The 27166-nt window shown below is 46.9% G+C and overlaps 1 protein-coding gene across 3 annotated transcripts in view; it reads right to left on the bottom strand.

Annotated features, from left to right (window-relative positions):
• Naa25 (N(alpha)-acetyltransferase 25, NatB auxiliary subunit) overlaps positions 1-25373 on the bottom strand; it is a 44636-nt gene extending 19263 nt beyond the window's left edge. The window contains exons 1-11 of one of the 3 annotated variants that reach the window (XR_001784683.2): positions 25225-25373; positions 16009-16094; positions 14952-15090; positions 14083-14201; positions 10206-10280; positions 8691-8798; positions 8407-8485; positions 5799-5910; positions 5271-5360; positions 2655-2824; positions 1884-1996 (exon numbers count right to left, since the gene is read on the bottom strand). Coding sequence is in view for 2 of the 3 variants with exons in the window: in NM_172722.4 (NP_766310.2) it covers positions 1884-1996; positions 2655-2824; positions 5271-5360; positions 5799-5910; positions 8407-8485; positions 8691-8798; positions 10206-10280; positions 14083-14201; positions 14952-15090; positions 16009-16094; positions 25225-25282 (1149 nt within the window). In the remaining variant the exon portion in view is untranslated. Of the gene's footprint in view, positions 1-1883; positions 1997-2654; positions 2825-5270; positions 5361-5798; positions 5911-8406; positions 8486-8690; positions 8799-10205; positions 10281-14082; positions 14202-14951; positions 15091-16008; positions 16095-17627; positions 17726-25224 lie in introns of those variants that run through there. The other 2 variants (NM_172722.4, XM_011248198.2) reach the window with 2 other exon arrangements.
• Between the last annotated feature and the right edge of the window lie 1793 nt (positions 25374-27166).

Here is a 27166-nt window from a genome sequence, read left to right as displayed (position 1 = left end):
AGTCTTTTAAAAAAAAAAAAAAAGGACTGCTGTACTGTGCCTTCTCTACTACCAGCTGCTGTTCAACCCCTAGCTCACGCAAACCATGCCTGGGGACATGAAAGCAAAAAGCAAACTAGAAGTTCAAGGTCATCCACTGCTATACAGACTAGACCCCGAGGAATCCTTTTTGTCCACCCATTTTATTGTGGGTATTGGTGGGTGTTTGGCCTCATTTGTCTGTGCACTATGTGGAGCAGAAGAGACGCTTCCATGAGCACTACAGATGCCATAGGATTGGAGTTATAGAGAGCTGTGAGACACCGTGTGGGCGTCAGGAATCAACCCTGGGTTTCTATGAACAGCCAGCGCTCTTAATCACTGAGATCTCACTGAGCATCTCTCAGAAGGCAGTGTTACACAGGCCCAAGTATCAGTGTCAGCAGCACAGGAAGGAGCAGTCCTCAGAGCAGCCGTGCCACCCCACCCAGGACATCAGCACTGCTGGGTATGAGCCACTGCCGACCACTGCCCCTGCTGCTCAGCTCATGACCTGCTCACTAGTGCTTGAGTGATCTGGTCCAGATGACCACCTGGACTCTCACCTTCATTTCCTCCAAAATAAAACTGTCCTTCTGGGGGATCCCGACTACTTCCTTTTTCTCTCTGAACCATGTCTTCCCTCCTCTACTCGCTCTTCTATAGGACAGCCATTCAGACACAGCCTTCCCAGACCAAGCTTCCCACTCAACTATTTCTCTCTCGTGGAAACCTTCAAATGCTCCTAGGACCCAGACTCTTTCTGCATTTTACAATTTATCCCAGAGGCTGTATGTAGGTCTGAGTCCTGTACACAAGCATCCCAAGAAAAGTTCCACTAAGACAATAGAGAGAGTCTTTCAGAACCCCACTGACACGATGGGCTTCTCATTAGGATCTGGGACGAGGCATGTGCCACACAAGTGCCCTAGACAGTCACCCAAGTTCGCTGAAGTGCTGCATCCTAGTGGATAAAGACATGGCACTCCACTGCCCTCAGTTCCCTCGACCCTTGTGGGGTGAAAGGTCACACAGCGTCAGCCTGGGCATGGGCAGCATGGCTTCCGGCACTCACAGGTTACTAGTGAGTAAGTCGATGGCAACTACTAGCTTTATCCAGGCCCTATCGATGCCCTGGTGCTCTGTCCCACTGCAGGCACACTGCTCTTCAGTGGGCAGAGGACTCCAAGGATGGCTCTGGAACATGCACTAAGCATCTTGAGTATGAAACAGTCTAGCGAAGAAGTTCTCAACCAGGGTTGTGACCCCTCTGTGAGGTGAACAATCTTTTCACGGGGGTCTCGTATCAGATATCTTGTATATCAGATATTTACATTATAGTTCATAACAGTAGCAAAATTACAGTTATAAAGTAGCAACAAGATATTTTATGGTTGAGGATCACTACAACAGGAGGATCTGTATTAGAGGGCTGCAGCACTGGGAAGGTTGAAAGCCGGTAATGGGTAATGGATGGCTGTGGATGGCTGCCCTGCAGGTAAGGACATAAGCAGTCACGGCTACAAAGTGCAAGCTTCTAGATGAGAAGCTGGCCAGGCTACACTGCTCACTCTGAATGTCAGCACTAAAAGGCAGAGGATACAGGGCCCCGGGCCATGTGATCCTATCTCAGAAAAATGAAAATGAAGTTCCTGTTGACAGGTGACAAATCTGAGCCAGCCCTACTGCTGGGGAGAAGTCGTGAGTGTGGCTCTCTGCTGGTTTTAGACCTGACTGACAGGATGTGACAATGCCAAGCACTATGGCCGCAGCTCAGTTACTGTACTGCCCCCCACCCCCCACCCCCGAACTAGCATGCAAGCAGACACTTCAGGCACGAGCAGAACCAAGGGCCAGCCACGTACTTGTGTGCACTGGGCGGCAGGCAAGAGGTCAACGAACACCTTCAGGTCTGTGAAGCAGCATGGCTTATCCCCGAACTTCTTGAAATACTGGAACATTAACTCTTCAGGGTCACCTTAAAGAGGAGGGCACTCAATTACCCACAGACTGAGGCAATGTCTAGAGTGACACACTTGATCGAAAAGGATCTGTTTTATTTAATTTAACTTTGTCTGAAGCCAGGAACAGTGGCATACAACTTTAACCACAGCGCACCATCTCAAAAAATAAAATAAAAATTACAATAAAAGAAAAAAGTACGGGTTAGGTGTGGTGGGCACACCTGCAATTCCGGCATTCGGGAGGGAGAGGCAGATTAAAGTTCTCCTCAGTTACAGGGCACCTCCAGGCCACCCTCCCACCTCCTAAAAAGTAAAGCTACGTGAGGGAGCTCACACCAGAAAGGCGGAGTTCCAAGGCTGCTTCCGCTACTGAGTGAGATCCATTCTTAAAAAAGCAAAAGCAGAGAACATTCACACTGTCTGAGAAATTTAAAAATGGTGAGACTGGAAATTTCTCGTTAAACTAGGTCAGCAAGGACCCAATGGACTAAACAGACAGGAATATAAAAAGCCAAGCCGACCACGGTCAGCAGATGGATGTTGTAAATCAACCATCTTTGGCAGCTATGTTCAGGTAATAAGCATATTAAGCATATTGATAATGAGGCCTGCACTCAAGATTTGGGGGTGGTCTCAGCTTCTCAGGGCTCACCACCACCTAAGGTTTCTTACCCAGCTTGTATTCGTCATTACAGCCTTGGCTCCGCAAGCGCCTGATGAGCTCCAGCTTAGCTAGGTGTGGGCCTCGGACATGTCGAGAGCTTTGTGATGCCTCTGTTATCCTGTCCTCTATAAACTTCACAGCATCTTCTGCAGAGCAGTGTACTTCCCCTTCTAAGGAGCTGGGAGGAAGCACAAGTCAGACTGATCTTAAGAAACGGCAGTATGCTATTATGGACAGCAGCAGCAACAGGCGAACAGTGGCCGCGTATGTCACGCTGCAGCCCCTCCTGCAGGAAGCAGCAGGAGACTGAGCAAAAAAAGTCAAGGACTGCCAACACCAGAGGAAGAGGCTAGGCTGATAGATCTCCCTGAGTTCTAAACCAGGCCAGTCTATAGAGTTCCAAGACAGCCAGAGCTAGCTACACAGACCGTATCTCAAAGACACAAAAGAAAACTCAAGGGCCAGAAGTGTGGCTTAGCAAGAGAGCATGTGCACCTGCCTCACATGCTCAGAGGGCTGGGCTTGCATCTGTCCCAGCAGGGCTTTGGGGTGGCAGTGTTATAGCCCCAGGGAGCCAGCAAGTAAGGGCAAGCAGATGTGAGAAAGCCATGAGCCTGATCCCATAGGTAACAAGCTACAAAATCACTCTTAACCTCTGATCTGGATACTGAGGATAAGAAACCACTGTCAAAGCACCTCTGAGGGAGGCTCTGAGCACCTGAGCTCCATGGTAGGACCCACAGGAAGAGGAGGGGACACACTCCACAAGGTCTGCTCTGACTCGTGTAGTGGCACACAAGTACACACATACACACAAACAGGTAAGATAAAGCTTTTGTTTTGGTTTGGATTTTCCAGACAGGATTTCTGTGTCCCCCTGACTCTTCTGGAACTAGCTCTGTAGACCAGGCTGGCTTCATATTCTGAGATGCGTCTACTTCTGACTCCTGATTGCTAGGATTAAAGGTGTGTGCACAACGCCTGGCTAAATGAAGCTTTTATGTTTTTGTGGTTTTTCAAGATAGGGTTTCTCTGTATAGCCCTGGCTATCTTGGAACTCACTCTTTAGACCAGGCTGGCCTTGAACTCAGAAATCCACCTGCCTCTGCCTCCTGAGTGCTGGGATTAAAGGCATGCGCAACCATACCCAGCTATGAAGCTTTTAAAAACAAAACAAAACAAAACAAAAACTATTTTTTAAAGCTTCAACTTAAGGGCTGGAGAGATGGCTCAGCGGTTAAGAGCACTGACTGCTCTTCCAGAGGTTCTGAGTTCAATTTCCAGCAATCACATGGTGGCTCACGACCATCTGTAATGGGATCTGATGCCCTCTTCTGGTGTGTCAGAAGACAGCTACAGTATACTCACATAAATAAATAAGTCTTTTACTTAGGAAAAGAAAAGATTCAATTCAAACTTGCTTAGTATTACCTATAAAAAAGGAGAAAGAAAAACTCTGTAATAACCCAATTACTATCAGTAGCAGAGACATTGATGAATTATGAAATATCTGAGAGATTACTCGAGCCACTTAAAAAAAAAAGAAGAAGAAGCAGATTTCCATCTAGCACTTATGAAAGAGCATCTTAGGGAAGAAGACACATCAGAATGCTTTCTCAAGCCGGGCGTGGTGGCGCACGCCTTTAATCCCAGCACTCGGGAGGCAGAGGCAGGCGGATTTCTGAGTTCGAGACCAGCCTAGTCTACAGAGTGAGTTCCAGGACAGCCAGGGCTATAAGGAGAAACCCTGTCTTGAAAAACAAAAAAACCAAAACAACAACAACAGAATGCTTTCTCTAATGGCACACAGTGCTAAGCTAACAAACAACAGGAGCAAGTGGGGAAGCAAGGTACTGTCAGGATTTGTCACATTGGTAGGTCAAATGAGACCAAGTGCCATATGGGGACTAAAAGGAGCCTTCCAGGGTGCATGCGTTCATTACAGTAAAGGAGCCTTCCAGGATGTACGTGTTCATTACAGCAAAATAAAAAGGTTATTTTGAAAGGAATGTATTATTAGAAGATAAAGCATTGCTGGTGCACAAGGAAGTCCTTTTGCTCCATCACAGAGCACCACTATAATCCAGACATTCTGGTACATGCCTATAATCCCAGCACTCAGGCTAGGGCAAAACAGCAGCTCTGTGCTAGGGATACAGTTCAGTGCTGCAAAGGTTTAGCATAGGGTCAACTCCCAGTACACAGAAAGAGGTACTGGAACTCCACAAAGACAACAACCATCTGAGGACACAGGTTAAGAAACTCCACCCAAGGTGTCATTCAATGAAAGCTGATCAAACCAACCCCTTTAAAATATAACGTGCGGGAGGGAAAGATAGCTCAGCAGTTATGAGCACTGGTTGCTCTTATAGGGGTTCGGTTCCCAGCACCCACATACTAGTTCATGCCTGTCAACAACTCTCATTTCAAAAGATCCAATGTCCTCTTCTGGCATCCTTGAGCACCAGGCACAACATGGTTCATATATAGATACAAACGCTGGCAAACCACAAGTAGAATAAATGACTCCTAAAATACAATAAACTATGCAGCATATACATCACTCCTTACTTAAAGAAAAATAAAAACATGAAGCTATGAAAGTGAGAAGGGTGACCACTTACTGTTCCCCCTCAGCAGGCGGCGTCCAGGCTTCCTCAATCAGTCGAAAGACAGAATCGAAATAAGTCAGATAGAACTGCCAGTCATCTGAGCTAAAATCAGATCAGATGATGCACACAGGATTAAACCCACGATGTAACAAAGCTGCCTGAGGAACCGTGACTGCAACTGAATTTCTAATCATGCCCTCCGTGTACATCCACCCCCCCCGTCCCCCCGTCCCCCCGTCCCAAGAAGGCAATGTAGAGATTGTGAGACGCTGAGGCTTTTCAAAATAATCAAAAACCTAACGAAACACTTCCCAGTAAATTCTAAGTAGAGGCTGGGGTGGAGGCCAGTATGATACGGTGCTCATCCTCAAGACCCAATTCAGCCATCACTGCCAAGGAACCATTAAACCTTATCCCAAAATAAATCACACTGCAAACATCTCAAATATGCCCAGACCTCTCACGACACATGCCAGCATCAGTATAGAAGCCCAGAAGCCTTCACAGGCTCATGGCTCTCGAGCAATGGCACCGACTCACTTTTTCAGAAGGAGGCGTCGGGAAAGGGCGTTGCACTCCGGCCACTTGCTCAGCTTCTTGTACATGGCCATGCATTTGTTTTCCCGACTCTGAATTTCACTTGTCAACTTCTCTAAAATCAAAAATATAAAAGGTGGTAGGTTGGTTTCATGTCTTAGAATAAAATCCAATCGTAGGAAAGACAACATCGCATTACCCTGCTCCTGCAAGAAAATAAACTCACTTGTAGAATACACACTACTATCTCACAAAATCAGCTTCCGAAATACAAAACTACTCTCTAGCAATGAATTTTGGTAATTATTGATGATTCATACTGGGCTTCGGGTGTGTGTGTGTGTGTGTGTGTGTGTGTGTGTGTGTGTGTATACTCAGCCAGGCCTGGGAGGCTCAAGTGACACATCTCTGAAGCACTGATGAGTTAAGAATGATGATGAGATTTTAAAGCAGAAGTCAAAAATTGCTTAGAAGAGTTAAACGGTAGAGATGTAGCAAGTACATCATCAATGTAGCTCAGAACATTGAGACAACCTGCGTCCTCTAAAGAAGGTGGAGTCAGATGACACGTGACTCCAGAGGGTGGCCCTTGAAGAGGACCAGTGTTCGGTTCGCAGCACCCACACTGCAGGTCATCACTACTGTGACTAACTCCAGTTCCAGGGGATCGGATGCTCTCTTCTGGCCTACGTGGTAACTACACACTCATGATGCAGACATGTATTCAGGCAAAACACACATCATATAGAAGTAAAATGTTTGAAAGAAAACTCCCTTTTAGGAAATAATAAGATAAGTTGGTGCAGGTGTGATGGTCAATGCCTATCTGGCAGCTCACGAGACAGAAGCCAGGGTAGGTTACACTGGAGGCTATTGTGACCCATATAATCCAGACCTGTCAGACCTACTTGCACAACTCTGTCTCCAAAATCAAAAAAGGATAGCTTTGCCAGGACTAATAACTCTGGCCTGTAATTCCAATAGTTAGGAGGCTGAGGCAAAGGGTTACTATCTGAGGCCAGCCAGAGTTACATGTGAAGATCCAAACCATTCAGGGCTGCAGAGTTAAGTAAGGCTGTCTAAAAAAATGAACAAGGCAATGAGACTGGAGAGATGGCTTAAAAGAAAAGAGGACTGTTGCTTTTGTAGAGGACCTGGGTTTAATTCCCAGCACTCACGTGGCAGCTCACAACCATCCATACCCAGGAGGATCCAATGCCTTCTTCCTCTGGCCTGTGAGCATGTCACGCATTGGTGTGCACTCAAGCACAGAACAAAATACCCATACACAAAGATAACAAGAGCAAGCAACAGCAGACTGTAAGAGGATTGGAGACACAGGATATACCCTCTCATAGATCTTCAGTCTGAAGCCATGAGTTACCATCAGTTAAAAACAATTTAAACCAACCCACGGTGGTGGTAACACGTCTTTAGTTCCAGCATACAAGAGGCAGAGTTTGAGGCCAGCCTGGTCTACAAAGTGAATTTCAGGACAGTCAGGGCTGTACACCTGTCTAAAAACCAAAAAAAAAAAAAACAAAAACAAAAGTTTAACCCAGGAGTTCACGGGCAGAACAAACTCAATGGAAGAAACTGGGGTGGGGAGAGGAGACTACAAAGTGGAGGTGACCTAGGGGAGTTAGGAGAGGATGGGGAAACAGCAGCATTAAAATGCACGTGTGAAATCCTCACCAATTAATAAAAAAAGACATTTTTTCAGACAGGGTCTCTCAGATAGCACTGGCTATCCTGAAACTCACTATGTAGCCCAGGGCTGCTTCTGCCTCCCAACTAGTGGGAATAAAAATATTTTTAAGGGCTGGAGAGATGGCTCAGCGGTTAAGAGCACAGACTGTTCTTCCAGAGGGCCTGAGTTCAATTCCCAGCAACCACATGGTGGCTCACAACGATCTGTAAAGGGATCCAAAGCCCCCTTCTGGTATGTCTGACACACCAGCAATATTATACTAATATAAATAAAATAAATAAATCTTAAAAAAAAGTTTAAAAACTATTTTTTAATAGTTTAAACATAAATTTAGAACACAAATAAGACAAGAAGCAAAGCACAGTGCTATGAACTTATTGACTGCATGGGATTTTTTTTTCTTTTTTTTTTTGGTTTTTCGAGACAGGGTTTCTCTGTGTAGCCCTGGCTGTCCTGGAACTCACTTTGTAGACCAGGCTGGCCTTGAACTCAGAAATCCGCTGCGCCCCCCCGCCCCGCCCTAGGATTAAAGGCATGCATGTGCCACCACGCACAGCATTTTTTTTTTAATCACAAATAATTTTCATTTTCAAATTGTTTTTCTTTATACCACCTCTAAACACCATCTCTCTGGCTTCTAATTATGCCAGGAACCTTTTGCCTTTTTTTTTAAAAAAGATATATTTATTTATTATATGTAAGTACACTGTAGCTCTCTTCAGACACTCCAGAAGAAGGAGTCAGATCTCATTACGGGTGGTTGTGAGCCACTATGTGGTTGCTGAGATTTGAACTTAGGACCTTCGGAGGAAGAACAATTGGTGCTCTTCCCGCTGAGCCATCTCACCAGCCCCGATTTTCATTTTCCAATTAAAGACAAAATAGAAAACTATAAATTACCTCCTAATTTTCCTCTAATGACATCCAGGGCTTCCTGGTACTTTCCCAAGCGCTCCAGAATCATGTAATAAAGTTCAACCTTGCAGAAGACATAAACAGTTACAATTATTTAACAGAACCATGGCAAGACTTCCCTTTGCACACAAACCCTGGCGGGGGCACTTGCTGAAAACAGCTTGGCTTCACTGTGCCTGAGCTGAGGCTGCCCAGTACTGTCTACCAGAGGCCCCTATGGGGTCACAGCTAAGCAGCAGACACTGGGGAATGGAGGACGGTGTACTCACCTCAGCTTCAGCCTCTATCTTGTCCTCCTTCACCATCTTCTCTACCATTCTCTCCGCCAGGGGCAGAAACATGGTTTTGGAGAGGTTCTCATCCCGTGCGGATATAGACTGTGAGAGGAAGATGCGGGTTTTGCTTTGGTCTCTCTCCTGCTTGCTCTGATCATGTCACCATGCAGATAACCATTGTGCCCTGTGACTCTGTCCTGTTTACTGAGTACATATCGGGCCTAATCTGGATCTACCACTTGGATACGTTACATAGTAGCTACCTTTGCATCCCACAAATCCTACAATCCCAGCTTCCACTCTAAGACCTAGAGCTTTGACAGGCTAATCTGACATTTATCTACAACCATTCAAAAAGGGATGAGTGTCCGCTGGGTATGACATACATTTCCCGAGTGCCAAGAAGGAAGTCGTTCTCACAGCTAGAAGAAGGGACATGCCAACTGGGTCTAGCTCCACAATTCCTGCTATTGACTAATTACTGTATAGCTGCCATTTTAAAGCCAGGACCACTGTTAACCCTGCAGTGTAGATTCTGCTCAGGGCTCATACCCTGAGGAAACAACCTTACAAGTATTCACTTTGCAGATAAAGAAACTAGGAGAAGGTGATTCACTCCCCTAGTAGCTGGATGGTATGTGCTGAAGGCCCACAAACGTAAAAGTCATTCTGACTCCGGACCATGGTCTGTCAGGCCGGTTTTTGTCTTCTCAGACACAGTGTCACTTGTACCCTAGTTCTACCTCAAACTCCAGACCCTCCTCTGTGCTGGGGGTCCCAGGTGTGTGTCACCATACCCAAGTCTATTACAGGTTATCTTGGCCACAGCCACCCACCCCCTTTCTCCTCACAGGGGCGCACTGTGATTCACACACATGTCCTGTTCTGTAAAAAAGGAAACTGAGGCTCAGAAGGAACAGACACAAGCCAGCTGTGGGGCTTCACATCTGTAGTCCTCCACTGTCACATACTGAGTCGGGAGGCAGCCTGGGATGAACTGATGAATAACTGAGAGAATCCCAGCAACTAGGCATCGTGGCCACCACATCTGTAGCCCCAAACTCAAGACGGGGAAGCAGCAGGACCTTGAGTCTGAGGCCACCTAGGTTACAGAGCAAGTTCAAGGAGATACTCTGCCTCAAAGCAAGACAGAAACACTAAAGAAAGGAAGTTGAAAAACTGTCTCAGTGGTTAAGAGAGCCAGCTGTTCTTCCAAAGGACCTGGGTTTGATCCCAGCACCCACATGGTGGCTCACAAATGTCTGTCACTCCAGCTCCAGGGGATGAGGTCCCCACTTCTAGCTCCAGCAGCCACCAGGCTCACACATGGTACAGGAAAAATATCTAGGCACATACAATACAAATTAAACAGAGACTACCAAACACTACCAACAGGTGATTTGTAAAGACCCTCCTGACACTGGAACAATGTGTTACTCAAATTCAAAGTTCATTACAAACAATGATAGTAAAGACAGGCCTGGACCCCACCCTGAGCTGAATACTTACTTGCATGATCAAGCTCATCACTGACCAAAAGTAGTAAGGGTTTTTGGGGACAATCTTATACAGAGCCATGCCAGCCTGAAAGACAGAGAGCTTGATTTAGAAAACATCAGCTGGAGAACGACGAATAAACTGGGAAGAAAACAGAAATAAATCTGAATGTGCGGCACATTCCCGAGGAGACCAGCAACACAGTTACGTACCCCAGTTGGTGGTAGTGCCCAGTAACCTCCTCACAAAAGAAACACAAGGAATTAAATGCCAAGGTTTACATCCGAGTGACAGCTCAACCTTTGAACCCTTGTTCTAAAGGGCAAGTCCAAAATTGATCCCAAAATAGTCCTAGGAAGACTACCAAACCTACAGAACCTGACTGTGTCAGTTGATGTGATCTTCAGGCTGTGGGTGGAACTCAGCTGGCAGTGTTTGCCCACCATGCATAAAGCCCCAGGTTCAATGCCCAACACTGCACAACCAGACACAGGCTCATGGACGAATGCTGCTAGTCTCAGGGACTTGGGAGACAGAGGCAGGGCAAGATCATAGTCAGCTGTGTAGAGAATTTGAAGCCAACTTGGGCTGAGGCTCTGTCAGAGCAAACAAGCCACAGCAGCAACCCTCACTGAAGACAACATTGAAGCAACCACAGCAAAGAAGGTAAGCCAGATAGGGGCTGAGCTCAAGTTTTTAGTTCCTTCCAAGCTACCAATAGTTACAGCCAAGCCCATCAACCAGGCACAGTGAGGCAAGCCTGGAATGAGCAAGCCTCCCAGAACCTGAGATGCAGGGACAGAGGATCAAGGCCAGGATAAAGAGATGACTGAGTGTAAGAGCACCACTGACTGCTCTTCCTGAGGTCCTAAGTTCAATTCCCAGCAGCCACATGGTGGCTCACAACCATCTGTAGTGGGGTCTGATGCCCTCTAATAAATAACTCTTAAAAAAAAAAAAAAGAGTTCAAGGCCAAGACAATAATTTTAAGGTCTCCTTAGCTACAGAATGAGTGTGCTACTTAAGACTCTACTTCAAAAAAAACAACGGGGCCAGGCAGTGGCGGGGCACATTACCTTTAATCCCAGCACTCAGGAGGCGGAGGCAGAGGCAGGCGGATTTCTGAGTTCGAGGCCAGCCTGGTCTACAGAGTGAGTTCCAGGACAGCCAGGGCCACACAGAGAAACCCTGCCTCGAAAAACCAAAAACAAACCAACCAACCAACAACAACAAAAAAAAAACTAAACGGAAAAATTAAGCCCTTTGTTGTGTTTATACAACATACCCACACTTCAGAGCTGGTGCACAGAAACAGAGCTAACTAGAATGACTCAAGCATACTTGAGATTAAATAAATTGCTGTCCACAAATTCCTTAAAACTCAAAGAAAAGAACCCTTGCCATGAGCAAAATCCAAACTACACAAACGATTCTTCATTCGGGGATGGCGTGTGACCATGCAGATAAGGGCACAAGTGTGCACATGTAAAAGCCAGTGGGCAACCTCAGGCTCATTCCTTAGGAGCTGCCCACCTTGCTTTGTGAGACTGTGTCCTCACAGGGACTGGGGCTTGTCATAAGCTGGGCTGACTAGCCTGAAAGCACCAAGGACTGTCTCCCTCCTCGGCACTGGGGTTAGGAGCAAGCCACCACAGTGATGGGTGTTTTGTTTTATTCTGAACCTGAGTACTGGAAATCAAACTCAGGCTTCATGTGTACACTACAAGCATTTTGCCAACTAAGTTATCTATCAATCCCTTGATTCTTCTCTGGGCCCAGGTTTTCATGCAGCCGAAGCTTGCTGTGGAGTTGAGAACAGCTCCAAACTCTTGATTCTCCTGAACTCACCTCCCAGGTGCACAACACACCCAACAAGTTAAAATTTACTCAGCCAGCAATAAAAAAGTATACGGCTCAGGGACTAAGACTGCATACCATAGGGCTGGACAGATGACTCAGCCATTATGAGCACTGGCCGCTCTTCCAAAAGATCCAGGTTTGGATTCCAGCACCCACACGGCTGCTTACAACCTTTCATAATCATAGATCCAGGGGAATCTGTACACAGACATACATGCAGCAAGCAGCAACACACACAGACAAATAAATAAAAATAAAAGGAGCTGGAGAGATGGTTCAGGTTAAGAGCATGTACTGCTCTTCCGGAAGGCCTGAGTTTGATTCCCAATAACCATGTCAGGCAGGGCACAGTTCCTCCAGTGCCAGGGGATCTGATGCCTCCTGTACCTACGTGAACATAAGCATACAGGAGCATGTACATACATTTAATGAAAGTAACAATGAACAGATAAAACACGTGCTAGGTGATTCCAATAAAGGTGAGATACACAGGCTGTCCTCCCCTCTTTAAGAGAAAATGGGGAAGTATTACGATGAAATGCCCTGGAAAATACCATCTCAGATGGACCTCAAAGGACAAAGCAAAGCTCTAGACCAGGCTGAAGATATTTATGATACACAAGCAGGTGAGAAAGTCAACCAGTTCTCAGGAGGGGAAATTAATCTCAACAAAATCAGGGAAACCGAGTCATGGGGCTGGAGACATGGCTCAGTGGTTAAGAGCTGTCTTTCCGAAAGACCAAGAAGGCTGGAGACAGCTTAGCAGAACACTGGTCTAACAACAAGAAAGCCCTGGATCCAATCTCTAGAATTACCAAAGAAAGAGAAGCCAAAAGCTAGGATTTGTAGGAAGAGTACATGCCCAGTATTTGCAAAGCCCTACGTTCAATCTCAGCAGCAAAAATGTAAGGAAAGAAATAAATTTCATGGGGAAGAAACACAACTATTTTGCTTGTAAAGTCTTCAAAAAAAAACTAAAACAGATGACAAAATTATATTTATAAGTCTGTGTCTTTACAGGAACTGCAAGGAGGGAAGGAAGCCAAAGAGGTGAGGGAAACTGCACCAGGATAGAGCATGGTGGACAGAGGCCCTGATCCCATTACAGATGGTTGTGAGCCACCATGTGGTTGCTGGGAATTGAACTCAGGACCTCTGGAAGAGCACTCAGTGCTCTTAACTGCCAAGCCATCTCTCCAGGCCCCAATGCAACTTCTAAAGGTCTGAGAACATAGCCAGCATGCATTCCCTGGTTTAACACGCCAACCGCCCCCCAAACAGTAATAGGTAAATATCAGCATAACATAGCTACTTCGCTTCAGAACACAGGTTTCATTTTTCTAGAATATCAGCTTTATTCAGAAACCAGTTCAAACCTGTGTCCAAAAAAGACTTCATCAAATGTACACAAAGAATTCCTCGCCAGGCGTGGTGGCGCAAGCCTTTAATCCCAGCACTTGGGAGGCAGAGGCAGGTGGATTTCTGAGTTCGAGGCCAGCCTGGTCTACAAAGTGAGTTCCAGGACAGCCAGGGCTACACAGAGAAACCCTGTCTCAAAAAACTAAAAAAAAAAAAAAGAATTCCTAAAATAAGATCACTAGAAATAATCCACCTCTGGCAATCAAGAATGAAAAACTTCAGCCATGGGGACTTCTCCCCTGGTGAACTTATTAAGCTCTCAGAAAGCTAAAACAGCTCAATTAACCGGATGGATATAAACTTAACTTTAGAACCCTGTCTGTCTGTCTGTCTGTCTGTCACTGTGCTCTGAGACTTCTGCCCATTCATTTTCCGGAACTTGAACAGCAATGTCACCCAGGAGAGCAATCTGGAGCTGACACTAAAGCAAAGCAAACACACCTGCAGCCAGCCAGAGGCACACTTCTCCAAGTAAAGCATTTCAAAACCCTGAACAATATGTAACTGGCTGAACACACACACACACACACACACACACACACACACAAACACAGAGCAGTCCAGTGACATCAGAGACTTGACGCCATACCCCAAATCTGGGTGTGGTTACCTGCTGCATCTTCTTGTACTCGCCCACTCTGGCATAGGCCATGAAGAGGTGAGAGTGGTACTCCTCGCTGTTGGGAACTTTCTTCACAGCCGCCTCATAGAGCTTTGTGACTAACTCCGCTAAGAGGAAGAGAAGCAGGATTCAGTTCTGCTTCCCTGAGAAAAGTCCTACTGCCCTTTTTCTGTCTGGTTAAATCAGCGGTTCTCAACCTTCCTAATGCTGAGAGCTTTTCCTCATGTTGTGGGGACCCCCAACCATAAAATTACTTCATTGCTACTTCTGAACTATAATCTTGCTACTGTTATGAACTGTAATATAAAATCTAGAATGTGGGATATCTGATATTTGACCCCAAAAGGGTCTTGACCCATGGGTTAAGAGTGCTAGCTTGTTAAGTGCTCCTCCTGCCACTAAAAGAGGAGGCACTGTCCCATCTGAGCACTGTCCTGTGCTTCCAAATTCTCTCCTCCAGGCCTTCACCATGCAGTGACACCAACTGTCGCTTCCCAGGGTCCCCTGTGATGTCATGGGCTTTCATGCTTCTCCCAGAGCCCAGACTCCCCTGACCTCTCTTCCCTCAGTTAATCCCACTGAAGTAACTGGCTCAATCAGTCTCCTCTGCAGGCCCACCCTAACTGTCTAGTTCTCCACCTCGATTTGATCACAGTCTCTTCTGCTATGATAAGCTCCCATGGAAAGTGAAGGCCCTCATCTATTTACTAACTCATACCACACCTGTGACCCCGGCCTTCAGCAGGAAGGCAAGGTCTGCATGGCTCTGGACTGAAGTCAAGGGTATTCTGACACAACTGACACATTCATCTCTACTGCCATCTTCAAAGTCAGGGGTGCTAAGGAAAATCACTTACGCCGGTGCATCTCTCGGTAGAGAATCGTCAGGGCCTGCAGGGAGTTGTCATCTGTGGGCTCAAGGGCAGCCACCTCCTGAGCCAAGGTGAAAGCTTCTTCCTGCTTGCCAGTTCTCTGTAAACCAATGGCCTTGAGAACCTGACACAAGAAGAGAAAGAAAAGCTAAGATGAAAGGATGAGCCCTGGTCCTGCACCTGGGCCACAGTGAAGCAAGCGGAGGGCGAGAGGGCAAAGGGCGAGCCCAGCAAGGTGCTCCCTGAAGCACTACTGCTGAGCCAGATGTCCACCGTGTGCTCCTAACCCAGTGCTGGGAAGGCAGAGGCAAGCAATCTCATTGCCAGCCAGCCTAGCCTAGTTGGCACGTTCCAGACCTGTGCGACTGACTCTGATTCAAAATAAATAAATAAACAGGTTTGGCTGAGGAAGTGGATCCGTAGTTAAAAGCACTTGCAGGTATATAATGACGACCAAACTTTGGATTCCAGCACTCAGGTCAGGCAGCTCACAACATCTGTAACTCCAGCTCTAAGTGACCTGATGCCCATTCTAGTCTCCATGGCCAAGGTGGGGGGGGGGGGCATATACACACACATAATAAAACTTTTGTTTACAAGTTTTTGATTTTTTGAGAGACAGGGTTTCTCTGTGTAGCCCTGGCTGACTTGGAACTCACTCTGTAGACCAGGCTGGCCTCGAACTCAGAAATTCGCTTGCCTCTGCCTTCCAAGTTCCGGGATTAAAGGCATGTGCCACACTGCCAGGGTATAAAATCTTTAAAATGTCACCTGTGCCTCTACTTGTACTCACATGTGCACCAAAATCCATGTGCAAACAAACAAAAAGAGAAATAAAAAATTACAAATACAACTCACAACTGGGCACCACAGCACAGGTTTCTGATGCCAACCCCTGGAAGGCAGTAGAAGGTGGCTCTAAGTCTGAGAGGTCAGTCTGGCCTACACAGCAGGGTAGCCTGAGCTATTTAGAGACCCTGCCTCAAAAAATATGTACAATATGGGCACAAATATGAGCCAACTACAGGGCAAATGTAGTTACCTTTGCACAGTGAAGATCTTTGTGTTTCTTCAACAGTTTATCAGCTTGCTGAATTGCCATTTTATTATTTCCATTATCAAGATAATCTATGGGGAAAAAAAATGAGTCATCATAATCCCTCGGCATTAAACACAGGAAACACAGCTTGCTCGGTCTTCAGAGAGCACCTTAACTGTTTATTTAAACACTAGGCCAGAAGCTGTGCATGGCAGCTCACAACTGTAATCCCTGCACTCAGGTCTCCGAGTTCAAGGCCCCCACACTGAGGGCTTCTGATGATGGCTTCATCGGTTGCTGCTTGGCACCACCCTAGCACGCACTAATTAAACTTCTCTGTTAAAAAGCAAAGACAGACTGGAGAGATGGCTCTGCGGCAGGAGCTTGCAACTCATGCAGAGGACCTGAGTTTAATTCCCAGCACCCATGTGGTAGCTCACGGTCACCAAGTTCTCTCTTCCCTGCATGGTGGGTTTTTTTTTTTAAGGAGGGAGATTTTACTTATTTCATGTGTTTGGGTGTTTTGCCTGCATGTCTGTCTGTCTGTCTGTATACCATGTGTATGCTGTGCCAGAGGAGGTCAGAAGAAAGCATTAGATTCCCCTGAAATTGGAATTATGGTGGTTGTGAGAATCCATGTAGGAGCTGGGAACCGAACCTGGGTCCTCTGGAAGAACAAGTGCTCTTAACCACCGAGCCATCTCCAGCCCCCTCATTTTTCTTTTTCAATCTATGGGAAAACAGTGAATGGTTAAAAGTTAAACTATCTTTAAGCAATAAAGCTGGAGTTTTAAAAATCTTTTTCACAATATTATTTTTTTAATATGAGTACTGTTTGCAAGTACACCTGCACGCCAGAGACGCCATCGGACCCCATGATGGAGAGATGGCTGTGAGCCACCATATGGCTACTGGGAACTGAACTCAGGACCTCTGAAAGAGCATCCAGTAGTCTTAACCACTGAGCCATCTCTCCAGTTCCACTTGCTGTTTTGTTTTTAAAGGAATCCTTGGGGACAGCAAGACGGCTGAGCAGGTGAAGGCGCACACCACTGAGCTGGATTACCCAAGTTAGAGCCTGAGGACCGGCATGGCAGGAGACAATCAACTCCCGAAGTGGCCTTCTAACCTCAGGTGTGCAGTGCACACCACACAGTAAGAAAATAGATGGAAAAGTACATTTGCAAATTACTTTTTTAACTCACAGGCTTCAAAGCTTCAGTGGACCAAGCCCCTTCAATAAAACATCAAGTATTTATTTTGCCTCTAATTTATTTTTCACTCTAATACAGTGAAAAAAACCGTAAGGGTCATTTTACCCAAAGCCTTGGGGAGGAGAAAGGAAGCAGGCAGGGTGTAAGGACACCTGCCAAAACCAAAACAAGGTTCTACTGTGAGGAACCAGAGCTCTCTGCCCATTTAAAACCAATGCTTATTGTGTGTGAAGGTGTATGCCACGACACTTTGATATGACTACCACAGTCGGGTGTCCCACGGCCTCGCACAGGTACCCAACCACCCCTGTGCAGTCATACACTATCTCATACATGTTCAGCATATGAGACACGGGAATTCTTGCTGTGGGAAATATTAAAGTCAACCCGCCATCTCGCCTGACTCACCAGTCCACGTTTCGGCTCTCGGTGTACCAGTACTGGCAGGCCACAACACTATGTCCGGGTGGGGTCCCACTCGGCGTGTTCTCACCACTGAGCTACTCTCTCCCAGCTATCCAGTTCATCTCGCTTCCACACAACGACCCCCACACCCCGTGATCAGCCATCTCAACACCTAGTTACCCAGAAGAAACATGACTCTTAAAGCTTAATTATCCAATCAGATTTATATAACAATAAGATCACAATATACAAGATGCCAATACAGTAATTTCTGAGGCAGTTGATAAAGATAAAGCTTTAACCCAATTATTCTAGCCTTGTGACAATCTTAGCTACCTGTGGCTGTTTAAAACCACAATCAGGGTCTTCTTCCTGTTCCTTTGCCTCCATGTTGGCTTCTCTCTTCTCTCTCCCCTGCTACCTCTCTATCTCTCTCTGTGACCCCCAAACTCCTAGCTCCACCTCCCTTTTCCTGTCCAATCACAGGCCTGCCACTGCCCTAATGTGATTGGACAGAGAAAATCCTGCAACAAATTCTAGACACAGCTGTCCAAGTGACTGCCCCATTTGTATCCCCACCCACCCACCCTACAACCCTGTAATACTCTTTCTGTGTGTTCCCAGTGCAAGGCCTGGCAGGCACACTTTCCTTTGTATCTGGCCTATGTCACTTAGCAATGACCACCAGGTAGTCACAATGCCCTATCTCCCTTTTGTCAAAAACTCAATAGTATTTTGTTATCTTAAGATCAGCATTCACACACTAGTTAATGATAGCCTAAGTTTGTAAGTCTTTTTAAAAGTTATTCACAGGTAATTGTGGTTTGGTAGGGGACTGTTGGATCCTCTTGGTAAGAGAAGTCAGACAGCAGCGAAAGCACCAGCCCTCCCCTGAGGCTCTCCTGCAGCCAGCTGGCTCCACTATGCCTCTCTAACTTGTCACTAGTATCTTTCCTTCTCTTTGTTTCTGTTAATGGAGGGTGCAGACAAGAATTTAGTGACATTTTGTTTTTATTGTTTCTTCCCAACAAAAGACACAAGTTTCTGTTACTAACAAGGATACATATTATAATTATTGGGGAGGGGGTGACCTAGGGATTTATGCATGTATCCTAGCCAAAATGACCTTCAACTTTTCTTTTTTTTTTCCTGGTTGTTTATCTTCTTTTCTTTTTGAGACAGAGTCTCTAGGTAACCTTGGCTAGGTGGAACTTGCTATGTACACCAGGCTGGCCTTGAATCCACTGAGTTCTATCTACCTATACCTCCCAAATACTAGGATTAAAGAGAAAAAAATTATACTTTTGTATTTATTTGTATATGTGTGGAATACACATGTGCCACAGTGTGATCTGAAAGCCAGCCGGTCTATATAGTAAGTTCCAGGCCAGGCAGGGCCACACCATGAAACCCATAAATAAATAAATAGATAGATAGACAGATTGCCAGCCTGGCATGGTGGTGCATGCCTGCCATTCCAGCAATCAGGAAGATGAGTGAAGAGGATCAGACAAGGACCAAAGAATATCTCCATGTGGCCTAGTCCACCATTTGCCCATTTTAAGCCATTTCCATGCCTTGCCCACTTGGATGGACTATATCCTCTTGAACTGAGCCTAACAGCCTTGCCATCTTTTAAAAAGCAGGCAGAGGGGGCTGGAGGAATGGCTCGGTGCACAAGAGCACTGGCTGCTCACCACAGGAGTGGGATTTGATTTCCAGCAACCACGTGGCCGCTCACAAACACCTTCACTTCAGAGACGCTGACATCTTCTTCTCACTTCCAGTCACCAGGTAAGCATGGGATGCAGACACACGCAGACAAAACACCTGAACACATCCAATAATAACAACAAAAGTGGGATAAAAACATCTAATATTTAGACCCAATATTCTGAGCTTTTTCTTAGAACACAAGTCTGATGAATGGATAAACCCTTCAGTGCTTCCTGCTGCCTTTTAAACCAGAACAAGAGGCCAGCCACCTACAGTTCCAGCATCCAGGGAGTGGAGGCAGGAATGTCAGCAGCGCAAGGTCTTCCCTGGCTACAAACTAGTATGTGGTCAACCTGAACTAAATGGAAAGGGCCAACCTCTCAAAGGAAAGAGCTTTCCAGACCCTGTTCCTCTGGCTGTCTGGTTCTATTTCTACTCTAGCACCTCCTGTAGAGGAATTTACTCTAGTAACAGGCGGCTCTGGCAAGGAATCCCCTCCAAAGACCTAGGTCTGTGTGACCTGGCTAGAATGCAGACATGCCATCCATACACCTTTAACCCCGCACAATGAAGGTGAAGGTTGTGAATGATGCAGTCATGTGTGAAAGTGACAGATTAGAGAAAGATCTGACAGAATGAACTGAAGATAGGATATGCCCAACTCTCAAGAGGACAGCACAGGAAAGAATAGAGGAGAGGAAGAGAAGAAGAGGGGAGGAACAGGGAGAGGGAGAAGGAGATAGGGAAGGGAAGAAGAAGAGAGAGCGAGAGTGAGAGAGAGAGAGAGAAACAGAGAGAGAGAGCGAGAGAGCGAGCGAGCGAGCGCGAGCAGTTTTACTGGGACGGGTTTACAGATAGGCACCAGGTAAAGACAGAATCTGCCAGAGAATGACAAGGAGCCAGATGACTAGAACAGGTTGCCAGAGTTAGTCTGAGGCCCAGCAGAGCAGTTCAGTGGGAAGTCAGTTTGAGTCAGTCAGCTTGGAGAGGAGCTTGGGTCAGAACAGCTGAGTTGAACCAGCCAGTGCTCAGACAGGACTGGAAATGGTGAGCTTATTCAGCACTAAAGCCTCCAAGATGACAGTTCATCTGGTAAACAAAAGCTGTTAATTACAGGGGTTGGAAAGATTGCAGTTAAGAGCACTGAGTGCTCTTCCAGAGGTCCTGAGTTCAAATTCCAGCAACCACATGGTGGCTCACAACCATCTGTAATGGGATCTTCAGACACACCTGATGTGTCTGAAGAGAGCTACAGTGTACACATATATATTTAAAAAAAAAAAAGAGCCGGGCGTGGTGGCCCACGCCTTTAATCCCAGCACTCAGGAGGCAGAGGCAGGCTGGTCTACAAAGTGAGTTCCAGGACAGCCAGGGCTACACAGAGAAACCCTGTCTCAAAAAACCATAAAGAAAGTAAGTAAGTAAGTAAGTAAGTAAGTTATGGTCACAGCCGGGTGTGGTGGCCCACGCCTTTGATCCCAGCACTCAGGAGGCAGAGGCAGGTAAATCTGAATGAGTTTGAGGCCAGCCTGGTCTACAAATTGGTTCCAGGGCTGCTGTTAACTCTTGTGGTTAGCGGGTTAACAGGTCTCTCATTATCAGGATTCTATTATCCTCTATCCCATGTAACTTTTTCCAACAATTGTTTTCTTTTCTCCCTGCCCCCAGTGCTGCAGACTGACCTGTGGCATACTTACACTGAAGAGACACTATCATGGCTTTTGGGGTGTTTATATTCTCACTAAAGAAGAAAAGATGTTGGGTGGTGTTTTGTTTTGCACCCCTCCTCTAGCTTTGTACCCTTAGCTACACAGTAGTCTTGTATGTAGTTCCAGTTGTCCGGGAGCTCACTCTGTAGACCAGGCTGGCCTTGACTCAAAGATCTTCCTGTCTCTGCCTCCAAGTGCTGGGATAAAAGGCAGGCAACAGCACTGCCCAGCTAAGAAAAGATATTGCACCAAGTGAACTTTCCACAGAAAGTCAAATGGGCTGGCATAATAGCTCAGGAGTGTTGCTCATGCAGACAGATGAGAACTGAGTTTGAACCCCAGAACCAAGTGAAAAGGATGACATAGTGATACACGTGTGTCCCAGTGCTGGGGAGGCAGACACCGGTCAGTCACTGTGAATCCAACAGTCTGCCTAGCAAGTGCTAGGCCAAAGAGACCCAGAGTCAAAAAAACAAGGTAGAAAGTGCCTGAGGAATGACACCCAAGGTTGACCTCTGGTCTTTACATGTGTACACAGGCACACTGGCACACACACTCTCGCACACACGCAAACATGCAACAGTCACCAGCCACCCTATACCTCATCACTTCTAAGATTCACAGTTAACACTGCCCAATAAAAGACTCAGAATAAATAATTACCCTTGACTGAAGACCTTTCAAGTTTTTACTAATGAGTTACAGTGGAATAATTACCTGCCCTATGGTTTGACTAGACACCCAAGGGAAACATCCTACCTCATCAATGAAGTGACTGTCACTGGAGTCTGCTGTAACCATGTTACACCTGATCCTAAGACTGCAATGCAGAACAGATTAGAACAAAGGATTTTGTGTGTGCATGTGTGTGTTCACAGGTTGGTGCTGTGTGTCTCAAAGTCAGAGGACAACTTCTCAGAGAAGGTTCTCTCCTAACACCATGTGGGTTCCCAGGATGACTCTCTGATGCTCAGGAATGGCAGCCTGTGCCTTTGTGCACTGAGCCACCTCACAGCCCCAACATAGGCAATAACAGCAGGAAAAAAAGCACCGAGCTCCCCAACTCAAACAAAGGTGTCAACTGGTGAGAACTGGCAAGAGGTTATCTCAAAAAGGCAGAAGGATGGCTCACGGCACTAGCCTCTAATCCCAGCCCTCACAGACTGAGACGGGAGGGTCTTGAGCTTGAGACCAGCAGGAGCAACTCAGGGAGCTGCAGGCCAGTCTGGACTACAGAAGCCTGTGTTCAACCCCACCCCACAACTCACTGCTTACCGCCTGAGCCCACGGATCTGTCCAGTCTCCAGTTCCCACAGTGACTAGCTCTCAGCACTGAACATCAATCTATGGCTGAGCTCCAAGCAGATGAGCTTGCTCATGGGTCAGTTAGTACTGTCTGGACTTGAGGATTACCAGTTGTTTGGGAGCATTGATGTGTTTGAACACAGTTCAGGAGCTCTAAGTACGAAGTCTGTAGCAAGGCCTATCCACTTTATGTTAGCCCCTCAGAAGCCCTCCTCTACTCTCTACTAGCTGTTAACAAAAGCCACATAATTCAGATTTCACTTTGAGAATATGACCTGTCGCTTCTGATTAATAAATATATCCTGATGTTTGGCAATGTGAAATGGTACTTTTTATTGAGCAATTCAAAACATAACTGAATATAAGACCAATAACGTTCCCCTTGGTCTTCAAGAACAATGTTATAAATCTAATTATTCTTTAAAAAAAAGGGTTTAGTCTTTTTATAAAAGACTTTTCAGAAAAAGGAGAAGTCAACATTCCTTGTCTGTGTAAGGATGTGATTCACAAACCATGAACCCTTAACTTAGGTTTTACTTTCTATTACCCAGAAGCAGGACAGTGGAAAGTCAGAGACAAGCCTGGTCCACACGGGGACTGCAAAGGCAGGATGTGCAGCCATGGGGAAATCTGAGTCCTCTTCCCGATAGGCCCCACCCCTGCAATCTTAGAAGAATCAACATGACGCAACTTCTAACACAGTGGTTAAGACACCGAGCCTGGAGTTCAAATCCCAAGTCCAGGATGTATCTGAGCTAGATAAATCACATAAGAGCAATAGGATTCCTGCTCCAGCTGTCTACGGGGAGTGTGTGTGTGTGTGTGTGTGTGTGTGTGTGTTGAAAGCTCAAGGGCACAGACTGGATTAAGTTTTCTAAACTCATTATGATTACCCACAGGGCCATTACTGCTAGAAACAAGTGATGGGAAGGTAAGCCATCACACAACAGAGCACCAAGGGCTGTAGAGATGGCTCATCAGGTGAGGGTACTTACCACCATTCCTGATAACGTTTACGATAGCCCAGGACCTTTATGATAGGGAAGAACCAACTCCCTCTAGCATGGTGTCCTCTGAACTCCACAGGCTCACAGTGTCATTCATGTGACCACACTCCACCACACACACACGCCCAAAAAACATTTCTTCATCAAATGGAATAAAAAAAGAATTTCATCACACACATATATGAAAGTATGATTGCTGGGCATAGGGCCACGTGACTGTAATCCCAACAGTTGGGAGCCACAGGCAGGGGAGCTGAAAGCTTGAGTCCAGCTGGTCCACCTAAGGAGTTCAAGACCTGTTACTTAAAAAAAGAAAAGAGTACTGGGCAGTGGTAGTGCCTGCCTTTAATCCCAGCACTTGGGAAGCAGAGGCGGGCAGATGTCTGAGTTCGAGGCCAGCGAGGCCAGCCTGGTCTACAAGGTGAGTTCCAGGACAGCCAGGGCTACACAGAGAAACCCTGTCTCAAAAAAAAGGAAGGAATGAGCAGCTGGGTTTGGTGGCACCTTTAATCCCAGCACTCGGAAGGCAGAAAGCTGGTGATTTCTATGAGTTCCACGCAGTCGAGGGCTACATAGAGAGGTCTTGTTCCAGACCCAGCACCTACACCCTGGCTTACAACAGTCTGTAACTACAGATCCAGGACATCCTGATGCCCCTCTTCAAGCACCAGGAATGCACGTGGTGCACAGACATCAAACTGGCAAGCAAGAACCCACATATGTACCAATTTGCTAGAGACACAAGCACCCATTCTGCCAAGGGGAGAGGAAAACCCCTAAAAACGAAAGAGCCCAAAACCCATAGCCACACTGAAAACGTGAGGTCTGCTGTAGCCAAAAAAAAAAAAAAAAAAAAAGCACTGACCTTGATAAAGCTTCCTTCCTCATCATTACCTGAGACAAGACCATACAACCATCAACGAGGCGAGCGAGACATGGCAAAATTAAATAAAATAAATAAATAAATAAATAAGGCACCGCTTCCAATAACAGAACATCTCAGTCACTGCAAAGTGTTTTCTCTCTGACTCAGTTTGGTGATTCTTTTTATTCTATTACGGTGGGAAGATGACGATAAAGACACATCTTGAAAGCCTGCGGGGTTTGGGATGCGCGCCGTGAGGAGGGTTCAACGCAAGCAAAAGCACGAGGAAGTCAAGAGGCAGAGAATAAACCTCAGACACGGTGCTGAAAGGTTAAAAAAAACAAAAAACCTTCCATTCCAGCAGCCTGGCCGGCCGCTCCGGCAACACCAGCTCCTGCCATCTCTTGCCCGCTATTCGGGGCCCGCGACCCCCTCCCCCCCGCCTCCCACGTGTGCCCAGAACAGCTGTTCCTGCATCAGGATGGGACTCGGGTCTCAGTGACCTTGCATCAGCCCCTTCCCTTCTCCGGGTCTCAGTTTCCCCACGTGCACTTAGACTACATTCTGTAAGACAGCCCTCCCCGGATCCTCATCCTGGTACCCAGAGCAATCATCACTGGGGTATCTCCCTTCCGGAGGCGAGCGCTCCCACCGTCGCGCCTGAGCCGCTTGTCACCTGCAAGAAAAGACCGCGCGGGGGTTCCTCGGGAGCGGCTGGAATAAAACAACCTGCCGGGAGCGCTGGTCTCCAAGCGGCGGCGCGATCCGCACAGAGTTGACAGCGGCGCGCACCCACCGTTGTCTTGTCGCCTCCGGGTCCAGCGACGCCGGGGTCCGCGCCTAAGCGAGGGCGAGGCTGCGGCCTAGCGCCCCGCGCGGTCCGCCCCCTCGCCGCCCCACCCCGCGCGCGACCCCAGCGACCCTCCCTGGCCTTCGCCCGAACCGGGGCACGCTTTGTCTCGCCGCGGTGGCTAACAGACCGACTCCGGGGTACTCACCGTAAATGGGCCGGAGGCGCCGGTCGTTAGGGTCCTGCACATGGCCCCGCGTCGCCATGATGACAAGCGCAGAACCTCAGTGCGCAAGCGCTGAGCAGGCCCCCGGGAAGGGGCCGTTAAAGGGCCAGCGTCGAGCTCGCCGACCTATCGCGATAGTGGAGGGGAGGTACGGCGGAGTGCGCCTGCGTAGAAAGGGTGGCTCGCCTCTCCTTTAATTGGCGCTGTGGTTTGATTTTTTTTTTTTTTTTTTTTTTTTTTGCCTGCGGAGTCATCGGGACCCCAGGGGCGGTTGTTGTGGTTGAAGGCGTGGAGAGAGAGTGCGGTTTAATCTCACTGACTGTAACAGCTAGAAGAACCAGTTGGTTTTGGCCCTTGATGGTGAAGCAACCTGGAACTTGTTGAGTGGGAGCCCTGGGAGCGTGCTTGCCCAACAGTGAAACTGTAGAAAAAGCCTGCGAGCCCTCCTCCACCCGTTCCCTGAACTCAGTGCTGTGCGTGGCTAGACACTAGTGCAAGCTCTTTAAGTAGGTTGCTTTTAACATTCCCACGGCACTAGACGGTATAATGAGCTTTCTTTGTACAGATTTACAATTCGCACGGCCCAGAGTTATGAGTGCTATTTGGGCGGCGATAATGACAAGGAGCTAAAGGTATCCCCAGCACTCGGGAGGCAGAGGCAGGCGGATCTCCTTGAGTTCGAGGTTAGCCTGGTCTACATAATGAGTTCCAGGACAGCCAAGGCTATGTAGAGACCCTGTCCCTATAAAGAAATGGATAGAAATAAAAATAAAAAGGTTCTCCCACCAAGTGGTTGCTTGCCCTATTTGGCTGGCATTCCTCCTTGCCCCAACAATTTTTCCCTCAGTTCATGGCTCCTCTTCTCCAGCTGCATGTAACTGGATTTGGCGTTTGTAACACTTTCACAGACCAGTGAATCTTGTAGCTTTAGCGGTATGTAAGGTGTATATCCGTAACTACCGCACTGAAGGGGCTAAGACAAGAGGCTAGTAAGGGCCAGACTGGGCTAGCTACATAGGAAGACCCTGTCTCAAAAGAGAGGGAGAAGAAATGGTACATGTTTGAGCTGATTTAGCTTAGGGATTTAAACATTACACAATGTATACAAGTATGGGGCAATACATAGTACCCTGTACAGATGTATAACTGTTTGAATGTGTCCCTTACAAGTTTTAAAAGCTTACCATTGGTTATTTCATGTGTGTTTCTGTATATATGTGTGTGGGCACTCCAATACCCAAAGTGTGGAGGGTCTCTCTGTCTACCACAGTGGTTCTCAACCTGTGGTTCGTGACCCTCATTCATTCTATTTCAGATGTTTACAATTGGTAACATGAGCAAAGTTACAGTTATGAAGTAGCAATGAAATAATTTCATGGTTGGGGGTAGGGGTCACCACAACATGAGGCCCTGTGTTAAAAGGTTGCAGCTTCAGAAAGGTTGTAATCCACTGTAAAAATGTGAAAGCTGCCAGGGCATGGTGGCGCACGCCTTTAGTCCAAGCACTTGGGAGGCAGAGGCAGGTGGATTTCTGAGTTTGAGGCCAGCCTGGTCTACAGAGTGAGTTCCAGGACAGCCAGGGCTACACAGAGAAACCCTGTCTTGAAAAAGAGGAGGAAGAGGAAGGAAGGAAAAATGGAAGGAAAACAAACCAAGGTTCAGTTCCCAGCACCACAACTGTCGGTAACTTTAGTTGCAGGGAATCTGAGGCCCTCTTCTGGCCTCTGGGCACTGGATACAGGTGCTGCACAGTTAGTTGTACATGCAGACAAAATGCTTATACACATGTTTTAAATTAAAGTTTACATTCAAAATGACACACATACACACATACACACGCCTGAATCAGCACACACCCAGAGGACTTGCCTAGGCTCAGAATTTTTAACTACATAGACCCAGGCAGTACACAGAATGTTTTCAG

The sequence above is a fragment of the Mus musculus genome, chromosome 5 (assembly GCF_000001635.26).
Source record: "Mus musculus strain C57BL/6J chromosome 5, GRCm38.p6 C57BL/6J".
NCBI lineage: Eukaryota > Metazoa > Chordata > Mammalia > Rodentia > Muridae > Mus > Mus musculus.
Note: the sequence above shows the minus strand (reverse complement) of the source record. Positions and strands in the feature narration are given on the sequence as shown.